At 33.4% G+C, this 20,570-nt stretch overlaps 1 protein-coding gene across 1 annotated transcript in view; it reads right to left on the bottom strand.

The window, feature by feature from the left end:
• Window positions 1-6,505: 6,505 nt before the first annotated feature.
• Window positions 6,506-20,570, bottom strand: part of LOC123525379 (prostaglandin E2 receptor EP4 subtype-like) — a 35,863-nt gene continuing 21,798 nt past the window's right edge. Inside the window, exons 2-5 of the mRNA XM_045304382.2 lie at window positions 13,355-13,517; window positions 11,890-12,732; window positions 8,353-9,113; window positions 6,506-7,106 (exon numbers count right to left, since the gene is read on the bottom strand). Coding sequence (XP_045160317.2) covers window positions 7,076-7,106; window positions 8,353-9,113; window positions 11,890-12,711 — 1,614 coding nt within the window. The 5' untranslated portion in view covers window positions 12,712-12,732; window positions 13,355-13,517 and the 3' untranslated portion in view covers window positions 6,506-7,075. The remainder of the gene's footprint in view (window positions 7,107-8,352; window positions 9,114-11,889; window positions 12,733-13,354; window positions 13,518-20,570) is intronic.

The following is a 20,570-nucleotide window of genomic DNA, read 5'->3' as shown; positions in this document are numbered from 1 at the left end:
GCTGTCATTACACTGATGCGTACAAGTGCTAGAAATTAAGCGTAATAATTTGCGGATGATTCATTTCTGAAGAGTGTGACTGTCTTAATATCAAACATTTTGCAATGAACTTTTGCAAAAATGTTATTACTATCTTTTTATTTAAATATTTGATAAATATGTGTTGACTAGGTAGAAGTTTTTAAGACGTACAAATCACAAAAAAGATTTCGGAAGGTATATGTGTACAAAATAGTTGTCTCAAGTAAACATTGCTGGCTCTTTCAAAAGGGATGACACTTCTTCATTTTTACCTTAATCTAGAGAGGAAAAGTAATGTGATTTGTATGTTTGTGTCTCAAGTAATTATGGCTAATAGAGATGAACAATTGATTAAGAATATAGCAATGTACATATATTCTAACACGATCCGATTCATTTTCCTATTAAACAAGGAAGGCTGAAAACAGTGAATTATCATACAATAATTCACTGTTACGACGTGATATAATTCCTTCGCATCTGAACTCCAAACAATGATTTATTCAGCGACAAATCACTAAATAAGATATATTATTTCTTAATTATGCATTTGAGAAATGTAAATATTTAAAGGCCTAGATTCACTGCTATATAAGTGTCCCCCCCCCCCCCCCCAATCCAATATACAACTCCCATCTTATCTGCTGCTTATCAGCGATTATGTAACCGTAACTGATTAGAGGGCAATTAGCACAGCAGGGACCCCAACTAGACCATGAAGATGTGTGCAGTGGAGTTGAAAGAAATTAATTTTTCTTCAGTGAATGTGGAATGATAATAAAATTAATTATTATTTTGATATTATATAGATGATAATAAGTATTACTTTAATGTTATAATAATGATAATAATAATAATAATAACCATAATAATAACCATAATAATAATAATAATAATAATAATTATCATTATTATATTACATAAAGGATGATTAAAGATACAGTAATAATATTGAAAATAATAATGATAATAAAACACAAGTATAGTGAAAACTTTAGGAGTTCTTTGTGCTGACAAACAATATTTTTCTAATTGGAAACTGGGTTTCTTGTATTCATGTAATCAACATTATTTGAACTTAAAATTATTGTGTTCCATCTATACTGAATTTTCATTTTCAGTATGTTGCCAAAAGTGACTTTTTTCATGCTTTGCTTTGTAACTTTGAAATGCACATACTGTTTTCAATTTTTAGACAAATGTTATATACAGTATTCTGCAAGCTTTAGATGAGTGAAAGTCACAATTTTCTGAAATATCACAATTCTCCAGACAGACTTTAAAAACTTGCATATTTCTTTAAGTAAGTTTATCATTATTTCATTATTGTGAAAATAAGTATCTGATTATCTTATTATTGTGTTTGATCAACAAATATTTTTCTTTACATAGAATTGCCAAAAAAAAAAAAAAAAAAAAAAACTAGTATAACTTTAAAAGTTATCAATTATATATCAATTTAAGATAAATTACATTGTTTCCCCTTCTCACTAATTGATACACTTGTAAGGTAGACTGACTCTCCAATAAACATTGACCCTTGTTAATTGGAACCATACTGTGATGGTCATTAGCCCCTAACTGCGCTAGTGAAGACAGAAATCCCTTGGCCGACTGCCAAAATCTAGGCCTTTAAAGGAAGCTGTTGTATAAAAGTTTATTGTATGATTGTATGTTGTGGTTATATTATCCGTGCCAGGGCCGGTGGCCATATAGTAATAAAATGTTTGAGTTGAGTTGAGTTTGAGTATGTTAGAAATTCTATTATTAAAATGGACAACTGTCGAAGTAACTTTTTCAAACAGTGTACATTGTACTAATTTTCTGCATCTATTTTTTTTTCGGAGGGAATGCTAATTAATTATCATACAACGTTTTCAATTAATAGATTTGTTGAAACTTTACAGACTACTTTTTTGTATAATTTCAGCAAACTGAAGTTAATTCAACAAGAATGAATAGCATATATTTGTTTAAATTACTGTACCACAGTCAAACAGGTCGTGCGGTAGAATCCTTTTCTTTTTGTTCAAACCCACAGTTGTATTTCCTAATGTTAATCAAAGCCTTGAGATGTCTGGTGGTTGCGGGTTTTGCTAGAACTATTTTCATTTAAAATGCAAATCTATAAGTATACATGTATAAGGAACAAATACTAATGTGCCTCATATCTAAGATAAACTCTGCCTGACCTTACATGAACAGCTGGAAGTCAGAGATGTAACCATGGGCTGGAATACCTAATATTGACAGATCTTATATAATCTAAATGGCCAGTGTAAATGGATAGAGGATGAATAAGAACTACTTGATCATTGATAATTCATCCGCATTGTTCTTGAATGGGACTACTTTGAGTAGCACATGAACATCCTTCCTTTGGATGTGATTTAGAATCAAATAAAGATACTACATGATTGTCAGAAATACACTTAACTTTGGTAGCGGGATAAATCCCGCAACCAAAAATTGTTACAAGGCAGTGGCCCTTCTTTTAATATGCTTTTGAGCAAACCGTATTTCTTTTTACGTTATGTCTATGGATTTGTATGTTTCTTGTAAAACATCCTTGTCAGCCACTCATATAAAACCTAATGATAGTAATAACCCCATTTGTACCTGATTGTTATACCCAGCACTCCATCTGTGATATGCGTAACTCTTTTTCTGTTTGATTTACCCGATGTTTCCATTTACGTTCATTTGTAACAAATTCTAACATAGGTATCAAAATTTGATGTTCATTTGAAAGTAGAGGATATTTTTATCAAAAATTCGACTTTGTTTTTAGTGTAGCATGAGCAAACTCTTCCTTCTCAAAATTAAATGTTCACTTAATTTTAATGTCATTCTATATGATAACCTCCAATGTCATAGGTAGAGTCTGGATCAGATATTACCTTTTTCTATTTCTGTTGGGTAAATCTGTTTTTCCCCTTTTTTCTTTCAGGGATAGCACAGCTTGGTAAAATGTAGATCTAAACAGTATTTGCTGGCAAATAAAAATTCTAAACTTAGTAATAAGCATTATTTAATTCAGATTTATGCAGCTTGTCGTTAGGGAGTTTGAACATTGCATTAAATCATATGAGCAGATTGTATCAAATATTTTGTTCCGATGGTATACAATAAATAAGTGGCAGCTACTGACATAGCTGTTCACTTTCAGTATACGTTTTACGGTTACCACTATTTATTTTATTTAGGCTAATGTTGTGGTGTTTTCGGGGTATGTATACTCTAAATTTCTTATGTTTGTCAATGACGGACAGGTAAAGCCTCCATAAAGGTGGACAAATAGATTTACATTCGTCAAAAACATTGTATTTATAATTGTCATTGTTGCTATTTTCGGAATTACCTTTGAGAAAATCAAGTCCGAAAATAACGCAAATCAAACGGCTTTTAGAAATATATGGGGAAACAATCCATTTGTAATAATAACATCTCATATTTTAGGAGTCGTGTATACGTTATCAATTATTAATGTTGTTGACATAATCTTTAACAATTCCATATAATGGAAACATCAGTCGACTATTTTATCACAAGAAATTAACATTGTTTCATATAAATAACATTAACAGGTGTTAAAGGTTTGGCTTCATATCAATGTTAAGTAGCCCTAATAAACAAATGACATAAAGGAATCTCCTACCAGACAGATAAGTAACAATTAAACCTACCTTAAGTCTATGTAAACAAAGCAGAAAATGTAAATGCAATAACAGAGCTACTCTAGTGAGCTTTCTTATGTGAAGAAAACAATCTGTTCTGCCAGCTACTTCAGTTATCTTTAAATATCTGATCACAACATGATAATGTAATAAGTTTACAAAAGGTTTGACCCATAATGCTGTTGGCCTCTGTAACATTCCATTTTACTACTCGCAATCAAGTAACTGAGGAGGAGAAAAGTAGACGAAGTGGATTTAAATCGCTTGCCTCTCGCCGGAATGGATTAGAAAACTCGTCTTGGGCTGTACAATTCTGTTATGTCCGTCCAACTTGCGTATGGAATGATAGCGATTCTAACCAGGTGGCCGTCCGTGACTGTAATAATACCCGTTATGGTATATGGGGTCTTCTTTCACAATCTCAAATTGGAAACTCGCTGTCTAAACGAAATTTTTGTCAGTATGACTTAAAACTGAAATAAACAAACAAGCAAAACACGCTGACAAAATGACTTATGTTTTGACTAAACTAGCGTAATTACATCATACCAATGAGTCTCTAAAGAATTGTCTTAACAGATTATTTAATATTAGGCGCTAGGCACTTATTGCACAAATATGACAAACATACTTTTATAAATAGACAGGAAATGTTTATAAACCAGTATTTCAAAAAGTATTCCGTTATTCCTTATATAAATATCAGAAGTGAAGAAGACGAATATTTTGTTTTGCTAAACTGATGCTAGTAATTAATTTTGGTGTGTATTTCGTTGTCATTGTAGATTGCCAGTATTGAGATATTTCCACCGATTGATGAAGTTTATGAAAGTTCATCGTCTTATATATTTGTACTTAATTTACAATAACAAAACAACTGACCACGAACTTTGCTGCTGAGTGGAACGGAACTGTTTTGTTAGGCAAATTGATGAACTGTTTTCGTTCAAAAGAACCTAAAATATCTCTGTCACTTGAGGTCGCTAAATTTCAGAGAAACTTCTGAATAGTACTTCTTAAATAACCTGAAAGCAAATTCCTTAAACTGCTCAGGCTTAATTTCTCTGAAACTCAATTAGGTCCATGTAAAGAAATTTTGCTTAACAAAACAAGTATGAATCTAAGTCGTAAACGGTCTGCCAAAAATAATTTCCGGTAATAAAATACGAAGACGAAATGGAATATAAAGCGTATAGAACATATTGATCGATCTCGTCTTATTTTCAAACCAGACACATTGCACTTATTTGATTAAGACAAGCCTATTTGTATTGTAGGTATGTTTTTCGTTAGTTGGGATTTAATGCCGTTTCAACCGTATTTCAGAACTGCAACAGCGGTCAGTTAACCTGAATTTTGCTTACCTTAACAGTTGATTGTGCACATGCATTTGGGACCTCCATTGCCGAGTGGTTAAGGCCATGGGCTTAGAATCGCTTGCCCCTCATCGATGTCGGAACGACACCTCTCTTGGGTGTGAAACTCTTCATGCGAAGATGTCATTCTACTGGAATAAGAAAAAAGGTTGGCTATATCGAGGTGCCCTCCCGTGCCTGAAACAGTATCTTGTGGGGGGTCTTCATTTGCCGCTAAAAGCTGAAAAGTCACCGTGTGACCCAAATAAGGTTGGAATGACTCTAAACCCAACACAAAATGCGCCAGTTCTGACCAGTTCTCCATATGTAACTGACTTCTTCTCCACATGAATCAGAGTTACAGGACTACGCCGCGCCCAGGGATAGAACTCGAAACCTCTCATTTCATATTTTAATATACATTGTCAATTCAAAACACTTAGACTAGGTTAATAAACAGTTAGCATTAGTTTACAATGAACACACCCACTTTCTTTAACTTTTATCTAGGGATTGTGAATGCATACATCAACGTAGCCGTTTGAAAACTAAACATTTCATGTTTCAGTTAAGTGCCGTTGTTACATTATTTAATTATTATGACGAGATCGTGTTAAGGTAGTGGATGGAAATTTCCGTCTGATTACGTTATATGAGATCCATGGGTAGGCCTGTAGTACGGAATAAGAATTTGCGGGAAAGAAAAAATCCCATTTTTTTCTCAGTTAAAGTGGCATTTTCATGTTTTATGTAAGTCAGTTCCTGTTTTTATTTCACTATGGACCTATACAGCATTTTCAAGAAGATTTTTTTTTGCATTTGTAGAAATGTAAACTAACCTTATTAATTATGTGTTTATACCCACATTTTAGCTGTCAGTTTGGAATGTATTCTATAGCATTGACCTGTCAAAAAAAAACTCTCTTAGAAAATATATGACCCCTACTTTTCTTGGTGTTTTTGTGGTTTACAGGTCATTTAAGAACATAAGGCTAGTAATTCTTTTTTAATGGACCTGGTTAATGGGGTTGAAGTACTTATCCAGATAGAATTGGTTAAGTTTATATTAACAATATAGCAAATTTCGTCAAAGTTTTATCCCCTTAATAGACCTAACATTTTCGCGCATTCCGTATGAGAATGGAAAGTCCCGTGTATGCCAATTACAAGCTTAACAAAGTAATTCTGTGCCGAAACGATAAGCACTGAAACGCCATAATAAGAAAATAACTGTGAAATTCACGACGGAAATTACGACTGTACATTTTCTGGTACTGTTTATATAAACAAAGAACAATTCTTTTATTAATAGCCTATAAACAAAACTGATATATGACCTTGACTACGATAAAGAGTAATCGTATATTTTCTTATATTTTACTGCTTATTGTCTGCCTTCGACATACATCAGTTTGTAAGTAGAGTGTAAATTTATGCATGAGACAGTATTAATTTAGATTTCAACTTGCATTTTATTCATAAAATATACATTTAGATATAAGCAAAATATACTCATTATCATTTTAGTATCTGTACATAGCTACGATACAATATCATAACATCTGTTCATGGTTACGATATCATAACATATTTAATACAAAGGTCATTTGCGAATTCAAAAGGGACACAACAACTGTAATATAAACTGTGAGAAAACACTTTGAAGGCATAGAATGCAAACAAGCAAACAGCAGACTTGGTTTGATCGAGTCTGTTCATGAGAGGTAATGGAAAGTGCAACACCCCTCACCTAAACGTATCCAGTAAAAGTTCAGCTTTTATATGGAATGTATTATAAAAACAAGTCAAATAATAATGTTTTATGCATATCATGTCCAGCATATTAATTTCAGCACTTTGACAATCACAATGTGTCGTCTATATATGTCTCATGTCATAGCGCGGTGCGACTTTTCAATGCAACATATATATGTATAACCATGCCACGTCGAGTGAACTGCATGATGATCCAGACATTGAATGTGCTGGTTCTGATCAGTCGTTGGCGGAGTTAGGTCTGATCTATTTATTGTTGGATTTTGTTTTTCTCAAACTGAAAATAGAAACAAAAATACTATAACAGACATATTTCAAATAACGGACTTAAACTCAAACAGATTTCAATTAAACTTTAAAAATAACCACCTTTTTAAATAAATAGTAAAAGGTTAAAGCAATCTTTGAAGAAAATCTTTAAAAAGTGTGTATTTTATAACTTTACACGACCCTGGTTTGCTTGGGGGTAAGTATTTGTTACGGCAACAAGTTGTTTCGGTCAAATCGTTTCGGCATAAGTGGTAACTGCACAAATGTTTTCGGCATCAAACTGATAAAGTCATTTCGGTACCAAATCGATAAATCAGATACTGATTTCTGCTTGAAAAACATTTCGTTGTTATGAAAAGTTATTGGAAGCTGTAAAGTGAACATATCGACGGTTTGTTACAAAGATGATAAAAGCATGCGTAAGAACAAATAGAATGAAATAGGGAACGGATTGTGTAATTTAAGCCGAAGCGACTTGAGCGACACGATTTGATGCCAAAATGACTGGTTACACTCCAGTTACGCTCCTCGTTTATTCTCTTCTTTGTCTAAAAAATATGCACATCTGACGCTATCGATTATTTAAAAATATCGTAAAAATAAAGTAAAGAGTATCAAATTTATAATTGAATTATATCACAAAAGAATAATACATTCCACTTAAATATCACAGATCGCTTTTGTTCGCGAAATGTTATAATGTCTTGTGACAAATTTGCAAAAACGCAAGAGTGCGTGATTTCAATATGTTACATTTATCAACGAATTCATTTAATGGACAATAAATTTAAGACCTGTAACATTTCGGATTTGGGAAAATATTTACACGCGCTCGAAAAGAGTAATATGATTGCAGGCAAATTACTTTGTGATCATATCTGAAATATTTGAATCATTAATCGACCACGGAGCTACACTAATAATCAGTAAACAAACAGTAACTCTTCGAATAGAACACACAATGTCAATTTTGGAATCTATTCTATGTTTCTTTTTGCGTGTAAACATTCTCATTGTATTCCTTCTTTTGGCTACATGTACTCCTTCCTTTGACTACATGCCCTTTTTTGTAGAATCAAACTTAAAGAAAGGACATCTGACACAATTAGATAGATTTTTCTTGACATTATTATATATTATCTTTAGAGACAATTTAAACTTTTCTTAACAAAATGATCCTTCCGTTTTTTGTAGGAAAACTGCAAAAATGTCGAATATCAGTTAAAATCTGAGTTGAAATATTAGAAATATACCTTTCATGAACACATCTTGCATGCGAGGGATTCTGGGTATTCTCCGAATGGAATTCTGCGTTGGTATCTTGAGATAATGATGTTTCTTTGGTACCCATATCCGAGTTCTTCGCATGGCAATTACCGCAGGTCGTATATTCAACAGGAAATTTCAACTTATCTGTAAAACGTCCAAGTGTGTTTTGGTAATACAATATTGGTGGTTCGGAAGTTTTTTCATTGTACGTATTAGTTGTAGAATTATTTTGCACATATAAAATTTTCACATACATGCCATCTTCTTCTTTTGGTGACACGGATCTTCCAAACTGAAAGTGGCAAACATAACGAGAATCTTTGTTTTCTTTGTCTACTAAAGTACTTGTTACATCTGGCAATGGAGTCATATTACCACCTCCAACATTTTGCATAACATCTGGCGAAGAAATATTCTTTTGGCTTCCGTTATTGTTTTTTAGACTTTCATCTTGAATATGATGGAAGCCGACAAGGTCACAGTGTTTGTCGTTTAGAGAGTTCATGCCGTTGTTTTGTGCATCTCTATCTCTTATTAATCTATCATCATGGAATCTTGTCCTTACCACCTTCAAACACTTAGTTTTAATACGTCTCACTCCTCCAGTGATTTTCAAACAAGTAGATCTCCTCAACAGTATATATAACCATGGATCGAGTGTCTGATTTAGACTGGCAAGCCGAACAGCCGCAAGGTCTAACAAGACATTCTTTATCCCTGTAGCCTGTGTCATTATTATCCTTATCTGAAATAACAAAAAACACCATCAAAATAACGCATGCGTGTCAATAATATACTTTACTGTATTATAATAGCAAAATATCAAAATATTGATAGTTGTGATACTGGTTCGTATTTTATTTATTTTGTTGGATTTAACGTCGCACCGACACAGTTATAGGTCATATGGCGTCTTTCCAGCTTTGATGGTGGAGGAAGACCCCAGGTGCCCTCCGTGCATACTGGTTCGTAAATCATGTGTCTAAATCATCATTTGCTGATATTTAAGTGTTGAACTCTTGCTCTTTACATATTCTTTTAATCGCGCAGTGGGAGTGGACTTACATTACTGTGACAAGGAATATCGCTTTATAGAGTATGGCTCATGTATATTATAAGAACAGTTAAGGCGATACTAAGGCACCTTGGTGCAAGTAGAAACGAGCAAAGCGAGGTGCTATCCTTAACTGGAGGTAGACAATGTCCATTTCCTTTTCCATACATTTTCAACGAGAGTTTGTGACCAAGTCAAAGTTAGCCTCAGTGTTTCATGCACAATGAAAAAACTGCTTTCTCGTTATAGAAGCTGTATATGAATGCTTGTTGCTGCATATATTTAAAAGTATACGTTTTATATTTTGTATCTCACATTTACGGTCATTTTTTCTCTCTAAGAAATATAAAGGCAATATGTGCAATTTGTAATTGTAACTGATATCATTTTCATTATGCTCCTGGGAATATCACGCATAAAATAAATCAAAACCAGAACATTAATTTTATCATACATTATTGATTGCGTTTATTTATGTAACAAAAAATTGTATCCGATAGCACTATCATTTGAGCGGTTTATCACGTTTTATAGTAATTCAATTTAATAAAGGTGCCACAGGTCAATGTGTGACATCTCATTATGATAAAACACATGCTGAAATCAAATTGACTGTCCCCGTACTAATGTCAAAATACTGAAAGTTAGAAAACGCTTTTTCATGTTAATAATTGTCAATAAAATATGAAAAGAGTAGTTCTTAACTGTCACTTTGAAGCGTTCGGCAAAGGTCAATTTCACTGATGACTTTCCAGCTGATTAGAAATGCATGTTATTTTGGAATTATTTTAGGACACAGTTTCCAGTAAATGCTTTTTTGTTTTAATTTTCTAAACGTGTAGACTCATTTTCCTAGCTTTTGTCTGTTTTTGCATGACAAAATTATCATTTCCTGTATTAGGACTTGATCCTTGCGATATACCCTTAATTGTACTGTCATCGACATGATCACTGTGTGTGACTTAGACATGTCCTCATTGAAATGCCAGTAGGAAATCTCATAGATTATAATGTTGCCTTGACAGTTTTCCAATTCTGTAATTAACGAGGATTTTGCCTGATAACCTGTTACAAATTACTTCTTATTGCCAATATATTTAGTGATTACAAAATGGCAATCAAAATGAATTTACTAAGTACAACAACGACCAAGTGCAATACAGTCAAACATGTTTGCAAAGCCAACCTTTGGGAAACGAAAGAAGTTGTCTTTCTAAGCAGGTTTTAAATATGTGGCCTTTATTCGGAGGTGGTCTTTTATACAATTTTTGACTGGACATGATTTAAATAATTTCAAGGTTTAATATTTATATCAAGTGATAATCGTGCATTGGACATTTATATATAATTTCGGCGACAGGTTGATTTGGGATTGTAAACCACATGTAATGGTGATGCTTTCTTGTGTCGACAATAAGCAATAAAACTGGTATATTGAATCGAATGGAAACAATATTCACAGTTCTGTTTTGTAAATAAAGCAATTCATTATCTTGATTGTTTGAATTTTATTCAGCGGAGAATAGTATTTTCGTTTTAACATGTGCACGTGTCTTGCAATAATTTTGTAAAAATAGAATTATTGCAAAAATGATCTGGTTAAAATGTGAATTCAAACCGAGCCTGCAACATTTTCATTTTTGTCGTGTTGAGCGACCTGTGAAGTTTTCATTTTTCTCTTATTTTTGTATAACATTAATTGTCCAACCCGTGGAAACGTATATTACCTTTTTTTGTATTTTCATTAAAAATTAACATTCAGCTTAGACAAAGATGTTTCAACGTGACAAAAAGTAACATTCTTTTTCTATAACGAGTATTCTTTCCTCTTTGTTACGGGAATTATTTGTATTCTACATGTATATGAAACAAATTCAACGCAAAATTAAAGAATGTTAGAAAAGAAAAAAATCATTTGAAGTGCTTTCTTGCTTATATAAGTAATAAATAGCACATATTGTGCAAGTTCTCACCTGCATATCGAAATATTTATTACATGTTATATCATCAAGAAATTATAAAGATTATTCTAACTTGATAACTCTAGATGTAAATTCATTTCAAAATCTGATATTACATATTAGAAGTAGTAGATGCTTTAACAGATATTAGTTAAATATTGAAATTAGAAATCAAAGACCCAAAAATCCCAGACCGTGCCTTACAGGCAAATAAAACTATATTTATGTGGACCGACTAACATATATCTGCAGTTGCTTCAGACTATTTATTATATCAAACAAAAATATCATACAATCGAGCAATTCACATTATAGAATATAAGCGAATTATTTCCGTATGATAATGAAATCCTCGGTAACGAACATTTCAATGCCATCATTCTATTCCGTATCAACAGAGTTATATAGATAAAATATCAAATATTTATGAAAGGAAAAGTTGCTACTAGTAGTGTCAATAGGAGACTGGAGACAACAGTTTTAGACAAAAAGAATCGTACACTTACCATTAATGGTGCCCAGCACAAACTGAAAACTACTGTTAATGCACACAGCAACACGATCATTTGTATCTCAGCATCACTAGACTTCTTCCGCAGATTCCGCGCAGTCACAAGTCTGGTATGTTCTGGTAAAGGATGACTTACAGCAAATACACTTTCACTGTCTCGTCTGAACCTCGTTTTAAATATTGTAACGACGACATAAGCATTACAAAACACAATCGTCGTAATCAAAATTATGTTTGTACACGCGTATATGTATCCATAAACTTTTGAGGCAATGTTTTCAGAATGGAAATCTACAAAACACCATGTTCCCGGATACTGCTTTTCAAAACTTCCAAAGCCGAACAAAGGCAATAACGAATATAATATAACGCCAAACCATATAATAAGAATACAGCCTCGTGCAGTACCCGTGCGACAACGGCTTGAGTAAAAGAATACATATTTTAAGGCCAGAAATCTTTCCACTGCCATAGCACAAATGATAAGGGGAGTTGCAAGTCCAAATGTTGCCATTGTGAATCCATGGAACCGGCAGTGTGCATCTCCACCGATCCATTGGCGCCGATTGATGTAAGAAATGATAACAGATGGTGACGTCATTAAAATTCCAAGCAGATCGGTCCATACTAGACCAATTATTAGACTGTAGAACTTTGTTGTCCGTACGTCTGTGCGGGTTTTGTAAAGACTAAATAAAGCTAAAATGTTTCCTAGAACTCCCGTGAGGGACATAAACACTGGTGATAAAATAGTGGCACCAGCTGGACTTGTTGAGCACTTGGTAAAATCAGTAAAATTGCTAGAATGGTTACACATCTTCCTCTTTCTTTTAAAAACCTGGAAAAAACAATGTTACTTAACAATTATCACATCATCAGGTAGCTTTGTTTAATTTAAAGATGTCTTTAAACAGTGTTCAAATAAAAAAAAATAGCATACCAAATGCAAGAAAAATAACACAAAACTATTCTCACAAAATTAAATATTAAACGTAAAATATATGTAAGAAAACATTATTTGACGTCTACCTTGAAATAGAGCCGACGAGAAAAAGCAACGTTCCAAAAATCGCTTTACTTAAATAGTTAAAGAATCATCTCCCTTGAAATCTCACCAACATAAATATCTCTAAGGAGGCCCTAAAAGGATGTTTGGTTCTGGTGTTGTGTCTGATAAATTATTTATCCTTAAACGAATAAGTAGAGATTTATTATCATATGACCTATTAAATGTTCTAAACTAAAAGAAAAAAGTTCGAGTTATGAAACACTATTATTTTCTACTGAACAATAGCTTACTATGAAAACTTGCAGAAAAACTCGATGATTCATTTTTCCTTTAGTAATATTGTATTTTTAGGGAGAAACGTTGTTTTACAAAGTTCTTCAAACATGTTAATCACCATAAATTAAAATTAAAATTATTCAAATAGAACTATCATACTCTGAAAATTATTTACCTGAAAGATTAACTGCTGGTAGTCTGTATAATACCAAGCAAGTGCGATGAAATAAATTCCAATACTGTCTGAATTTATATATGATGCTTTATCACTCAACCTACGAAGAACGCTAAATCATTTGTTCGTCACTGAGCCAATATTTCCAATACTTCAATGGAACCTGAAACATTAAAACAAGCCAATATTACAGTACATACACCAACAACCAATGGTACACCTGTTTCAAGGACGGCAGTTTCCTCTCAGGCAGTCATTAGTAAGTTGTACGTGGTTTTATACAAAAAGAGACGATGATAATGACACTGTTTAGTTTAACATGGGGTTATTAGGATATCCGTTGCATTCATGTTATAATGAGCCAATTGATTCAATTGTATGTTCGGGGTAAAAAGTGAACTACAATTTATAATTCATTTATCAGTACATATATGGTAACTTTTGTTATATAACATTTCTTATCAGTTTAAACAAAAGAATTGCAAAAGAATTACGATGGCATCATTTAGCCCGTGACGGTCGCAACTTCTCTCGTATGGTAATGTAATGGGTGTGTTAACATATATCGTCGTATACACTCCCCGAAAGCTAGCCGGCTCGAAAAAATGATACCGCAGCATTTTAATCTACAATAATTGTCTTATTCTATTTATTACATGTAGTAATCATCATTATCTGTTTTAACTTTGATATGTCGTAGGTTAATTGAGCAAATGACTGTGTCATTGAACCATATGCAGAGGTGCCAAGCCGCCAGGAGAGGGTCACGTTCAGACCATCTTCATGGCAGCACATTCTGTTTTGCGTAGTGCGCAACGCATGAGTGTCCCCTACCCCACGGCGGTGTCCATCGCAGGTATAGGTTCACCATGGTTGACGACTCGGCATTCTTGGTTTCTTTCTGTACTAGTTCTTAATATACTTTAATCTTATTTCTTGATAGGGATGGCATTTAAATACAAAATGGAATTCACCCTCTATGTCATTACACATAATTGACAAACCTTCAAATTTCTGTCTAATAGTATTGTGTCTCTTCCAAATCTGCCAGTTTGTATTTCTAAGACTTGCGGATATGCGAACGCTCGTCATTGCAATACGTACGTTGCGAGATATGATATTGTTTAAATATGGTACAATTTCCAGTGTATCTTTAACACTTTTGTACAAAGTAAAAACTTGACATCAGCCCGCCATTCTTGTATAAATTCATCTATCAAATATTGTTTAAATATATTGACAAATTGTTGATCATTATAATGAACTAAAGTTCTATTATTTACAACTTCATTCCATTTATACAAAAAACATATTTCGACAAAAGGTTTTTCACATGTGTAAACCAGCTGGATTTGCCATTCAAACAATCTGATAGGTCTGACTCTACAATAGCGTTCATAATAACATTGTCTTAACCAATATTTTACAATATGTACATATCTATTGATGTATACCGGATATCTACCCCATTCGCCATATGCAGCAACATTGCACGATGACTGTCTAACCCCTAATAGTGTTTTACAAAATTTAACATGTAAATTTTCTAATTGCTTGGATTTGGAAAATCCCCATATTTCGCAACCGTAGTTTAATGTAGACAGAACAAATGAATCAAACAACTGCAAAGCTACCTTTGGTAAAGTTTCATGTTTCTTAAGATTTGCATCAAGTGTATTCATGGCTTTGAGGACTTTTCCATACAGAGTCTGGGTATTTAGTGCAAAATTTCTAGTATAATTAAAAGTGACTCCTAAATTATTAAAATCATTGACAGTTTCAAGCACACATAAATCATTTCCATAAAACCAGGTTTATCCAGCCAAACGTTACCCCAACCTCAGAAATGTAATCTTGTATTGTAATATGTATTTATTCAAAGAATTCGAACGAACGAATCTTGGGTTCCAAGTCGTTTGGCTTTCCCATATTCTGTCACAATTTTTTTAAAGACAACGACAACATCCAGTACCTCCTGTCAGAAGCTAGAGATGCATGCTAGTTTAATTACTGTAGATTTTCTGTAGGGTAAACGAAATCTGATTACTGCTATCATTTAGTTGTCTGAATAATGCAGGCTGGGCTAAGTTATGAGCAATTAAGTCATTTATTTCTTCAAAGAATAACTTACACAATCCCCACATGCTTTAGAGTGTATGAAATATACTGATATAATATTGCAATTATCTACCATTTATTTGATATGAACCATAATACGTTAATTGTTCTGATTTTACTTTTTATTTCTAGATCATTATGATCAGTGATGTTGCCACTTTTCTTTCCCAGAGTTTTAATTGATTCACAACGAATTATGATGTTAATGCTCAACAACATTTTAAAACATAATAGAGCCGTGCCATGAGAAAACCAACATAGTGGCTTTGCGACCAGCATGGATGCTGTTCGCTAACAGTTTTCCTAATTTCAATAGTCTTTGAAAGCGAACAGCATGGATCCTGACCAGACTGCGCGGATGCGCAGGCTAGTCTGGATCCATGCTGGTCGCAAAGCCACTATGTTAGTTTTCCCTTGGCACGGCTCAATACTCTATAGGAATCACATTGCTTAGGTTATAAGAAAGGAGACGCCATATCTGAATTATGTTTCCGGTTTTAGAACTATACAGTATTGTTTATCATTTTGAAAAACGATGTAAATCAGATTATTCTTTTAAGACTCTACTATGTTCGACTTGCACGTGTATTACTCCGCCTATATCGTTTTAATTAAATCAAGAATAACGTAAATGTCTAAGTATAATTATATTATTTACAATTCATGCGTACATAAAAGAATGCGCGTGTAAGCGACCGTAAAGTAATTAACAAAGAATTTATTTCTGGTTCAACGTATCAAATGTTGAATGTCATTTGATGTCAGTCCGTTGTCCTCGTTATTTAACTAGAAAGTATCAACAGTGAAAATACCCAATATTTTATTGGTATCTCAAAGTGTTTCATCAAAAATTATACAATAACATATTTTGTTATGAATTGTGATGAGAAACAGTTTGTGACATTTGTGGTAAGAATGGTACTGAGGTTGAATTTCACTTCATTTTGAAATGTTAAAAGTACAACAACGTTAGAAACGTTATATTTATAGTTACTGTCAAGAAGGTCCTATTGTATTCGAACTTTTTGAATTGTTTTCATAAAAATATGCAAACTTGTATTTCAAATTGTGCCCAAATATAACAAGTAGCTCATTGTAATATCTTCGTTTGATAAAATCAAGAACGGTGTATCTCACTACCTTGAAAAAAATTGTACTTGTATTCAGATTCATGTTTTAGTGAATTACAATTGTGAATCAATAAAACCAGTTACTATGTATAAAGCTTTTCCGTATTGAATGTTAGCATTATGTTGATATGCCCATAACTGATCTGTTGTAATTATTTGTATGGACGTTTGTAAATAGTACTTTTACTTCTATTCATGTTTCTACGGTTTGATATGTGCTACAGGTGGTGTTGTCTTTAATATGATAGTTTGAGTTCAGCTCTAGAGTCGCAAAAATCATGAATAAAAGTCTTTTGATTAAGAGCCAATGCTCCATAATTGAAACGTTTTTTTCTCAAGTAAAATTCAAAGAAAACTTTCATGTTTTGCTACGAGTGTTAATTTTGCATGTAGTATTCACTCGGAGGATATTGCAGTTTGTATAAAAATGTTTACATAACCAGGAAAAACTAAATATATATTTAGGAGAAAAATGATACAGATATTTCATATTCTTTCCATCCTCTTTTCACCTGTTCTTACAAAGATAATATGTCTGTTTGCACAGTTTATGCGTGAAGCTTATAGGCAGACACAAGAATGCTTAGGCACCCAAGGGTTATGAAAGCAACAATATTTTCTTATATATTTTGACGGTATAAAATTGAAAACAACAAGTAGCGAAAACATTGACTTCCAGCGATAGTTAACCATCGAATAAACCTGTGTAGTCGTTGAGTATTTGGGCTGACCACGAACGTATCTTAATTGCTATATAATAATTGAAATATAAGAATATATAACATGTAAAGTGACAATATGAAAAAACAAACCAAAATACCAGCATTATACAGAATCATGTGTTTATTAGTCAAAAGAACAAAGGAATTTATGTTCTCTTGAGAAATAAATCTATCATAATGTTATTTTTCAGTAGGTACGCAAGGGCTATAATTTCTGCTTCTGTTACTCTAATCCAGTCCATATAATATAACGTGCCTCGATTAATCAATTCCACGCACGAGCAGTTCACGGTTGTAATCATTTTGATCAATTTTATATTTCAAACCGGTTCATTCCTTCACAAATAACTAAGCAGGCAAGTCGTGTATAAAAATATGTTCATCACATGTTTGAAGAGCTGGCGTTTTCCAGAAATGTTGCCACAGAGAGGAGGATGCAAGAAAAATGCAGATAAGTTTTTGAACAAATTGTCTTTTTTCCTTTATAGCGTATTTGATTAAATTTAAGATGAGTGCCGCTGGGGCTCATGAGTACATAGTTGTTTTGGATGTTTACTTGTGTTGTTTGTGTCCAACAGTCATTCGTTGTTAGCGGTATCAGGGGCTGGGTTCTTTTCGAGGGAAACCCCCGTTTCTATAGAAAAGTAGCAGCAATCGTCATTATTTGTTTGTTGCCGTTTTGTTGAGACGTTGTGTTTTGGATATTGGATGACAGTTTTACATGTCTCATGTCAAAGCTTTGACACGTCGCAAAATTCTAATAATTTACGATGAAAGCTCAAAGTTTACACTGCTTATACAGTCAAGCCTGAACGACTATCCTAAGCGAATAAACTGATAAATGAAATATCTTTGAACATTTCAAGTCCGAAGGTCTCAATACGTGCATATTTTACAACAGCATTATCAACAACATTTTATTTGTTTCACTACTGCCTTAGATACACACTCTATTACAAATGAAATGCAAAAATGAAAAAAAAAAAAAAAAAAAAAAAAAAAAAAAAAAAAAACGATTGAAAATTTGAGAATGAATGTTGCTATTAGCAGTTGAATACTTAAAAATTTATCATGCTGTCCATTATGGTCATGTTGCTGTCGTTGCAGATGGTGATAGTACAAAGTATACTAGAACGGATTTAGTAGATTTATGTACAGAAAAGATCGATGTTGGTGAACACGACTAGTGGTCAAGACGACTCTTATGATGATCACAACGATTATCAATTTTATTACTGACGTTGTTATTATGTCTATCAGAGGAGATACTGGTCCAACGCAATCGTACAGGAGAATTAATTTTGTTTGTTTGTTTGTTCAAAAATGCTTTTTTACGCTGTCCGTGTTGAACACGTGAGCTATATAAAATTTATCTGTTTATATGATCCACAATTTTGGTATGCCTTTTAAAGGTTTGATACAAGCTCACTTCCTAGGCTGGCCACTAGATCAGCATCTTAAGTTTGGCGTTCGACTGGCCTTCTCTTATTATTGGTGTTAAGGGCGTGCGCTTCTTAACCGTTAGAGGGGGCCTTGACCTGCATGGTCGGCCGTTCAGCCAAATTCCTCGAATTGACTGTATCTTATATTAAACAGGGATTAAAACTCTCCGGCCAATTGATCTTTGATCCGTCGAAAGTTGTTTATAAATGTGTACTTGTAAGTCAGTACATATTATATATTTTATATATTTGTGGATCACTTTGCTACAAACCTCTAACACTTGGGTATGTTGAAACAGACATCACCCCCCTGTTTATGTTCTTGAGTGCCGCTTAGTGCAGTTGACTGCTTGGAGGGTTAACTATTGCGCGGCACAATGTGCCCGATCCTCACCTTTGCACCCGTGTCTGTTGCGTACATGTATAATTAAACAAATTTACTGAACGGATTCATTTATATATTTAGCTTTAAAATGGTAATGACTTATTTATTAGTTTGTGGAATAGTATTCTCCAGTATTTTGTGCGTTGGATATCAACTTATCTTTTCAGTCTCCTAGGTCCACATAGTGGTGTAGGAGACATAAATTATTTATTCATCTGTGTGTGTGTCTGTCTGTCTGTCTGTCTGTCTGCGTGCGTATGTCCGTCTGTCACAAAGCTTGGCCGCACTCTAAGATGAACATTTCTCATCCGGTCTTCACCAAACTTGACGAAAATGTGTTTGACAATAAGATCTCGGCCAAGTTCGATAACTTGCCAAATCGGCCCAGGCACTTCGGAATTAAGGTCCTTGAAACTTGTTTTTTTTATAATCAAAGCACTGAAAGTCTGATAAGGCAGTCGCGTTATAATCAAAGCACTGAAAGTCTAATAAGGCAGTTGTGGGAGACATGCGCCTTTCTCAAAAGCATCTCTAGTCTAAGAAATATAATATCGTGGTTATTTACTAATTGTTCTATTTTTATAATTTTGATGGTATCCTCGTGATGATGATGTTGATGACGACGTTAGGCTATTAATCATACCTTTAAATGCAAAAGTAAAATATGGTGATGATGATTATGGTGGTGGCGGTTATGATGATGATGATTAGACTATGCATTTTACTGTACATTGGGTAATAATTACAGCAGTACTATGTTGACCTTCCGAAACTGGAAATGGTTTAAAAATTAATCATGCATTAAGTATTAGATTGCGTCACATTTTGTTCATTATGCAGCAGTACAATCTATTGTTTTGTTTTATTTTTAAGTAGGTATTGAAGTAAATTTCTTTTGGGCGATGGATCCATACTAGGTCCCCTTCTTTTCCTAATATATATCAATGACATGGCGTTAATTTCAAATACTACCAACATTGATCTATATGCCGATGACTCCATCCTACATAAATCCGCCGACAGTATTACAAAAATTCAGTCTGAACTTCAGTATAGCCTAAATAGTGTCCATAACTGGTGTAAAATAAATAACATGTCACTTCATCCTTCAAAAACAAAATGTATGGTATTGAGCACTAGAGTCAAAATAAAACATACTAAAAAACTTGAGTTAATTTTAGACGGTTCGGTCATTGAAAATGTGAAGTGTCAGAAAGTTCTAGGTGTATATATCGATGAAACTCTGTCTTGGCAATCCCACGTTAGTACCATGGCCAATAAACTAAACTCAAAAATTGCTAAACTTAGAAGAATTGCATTTTTCTTAACAGATGAGATGAAACTATTGTATTACAATGCATATATTATGTCAACCATGGAGTATTGTTGCAATGTCTTGGGACTTTGTCACAAATCAGA

Source organism: Mercenaria mercenaria, chromosome 3 (genome assembly GCF_021730395.1).
Source record: "Mercenaria mercenaria strain notata chromosome 3, MADL_Memer_1, whole genome shotgun sequence".
Lineage (NCBI taxonomy): Eukaryota > Metazoa > Mollusca > Bivalvia > Venerida > Veneridae > Mercenaria > Mercenaria mercenaria.
This window is presented reverse-complemented; position numbering and strand designations above follow the sequence as displayed.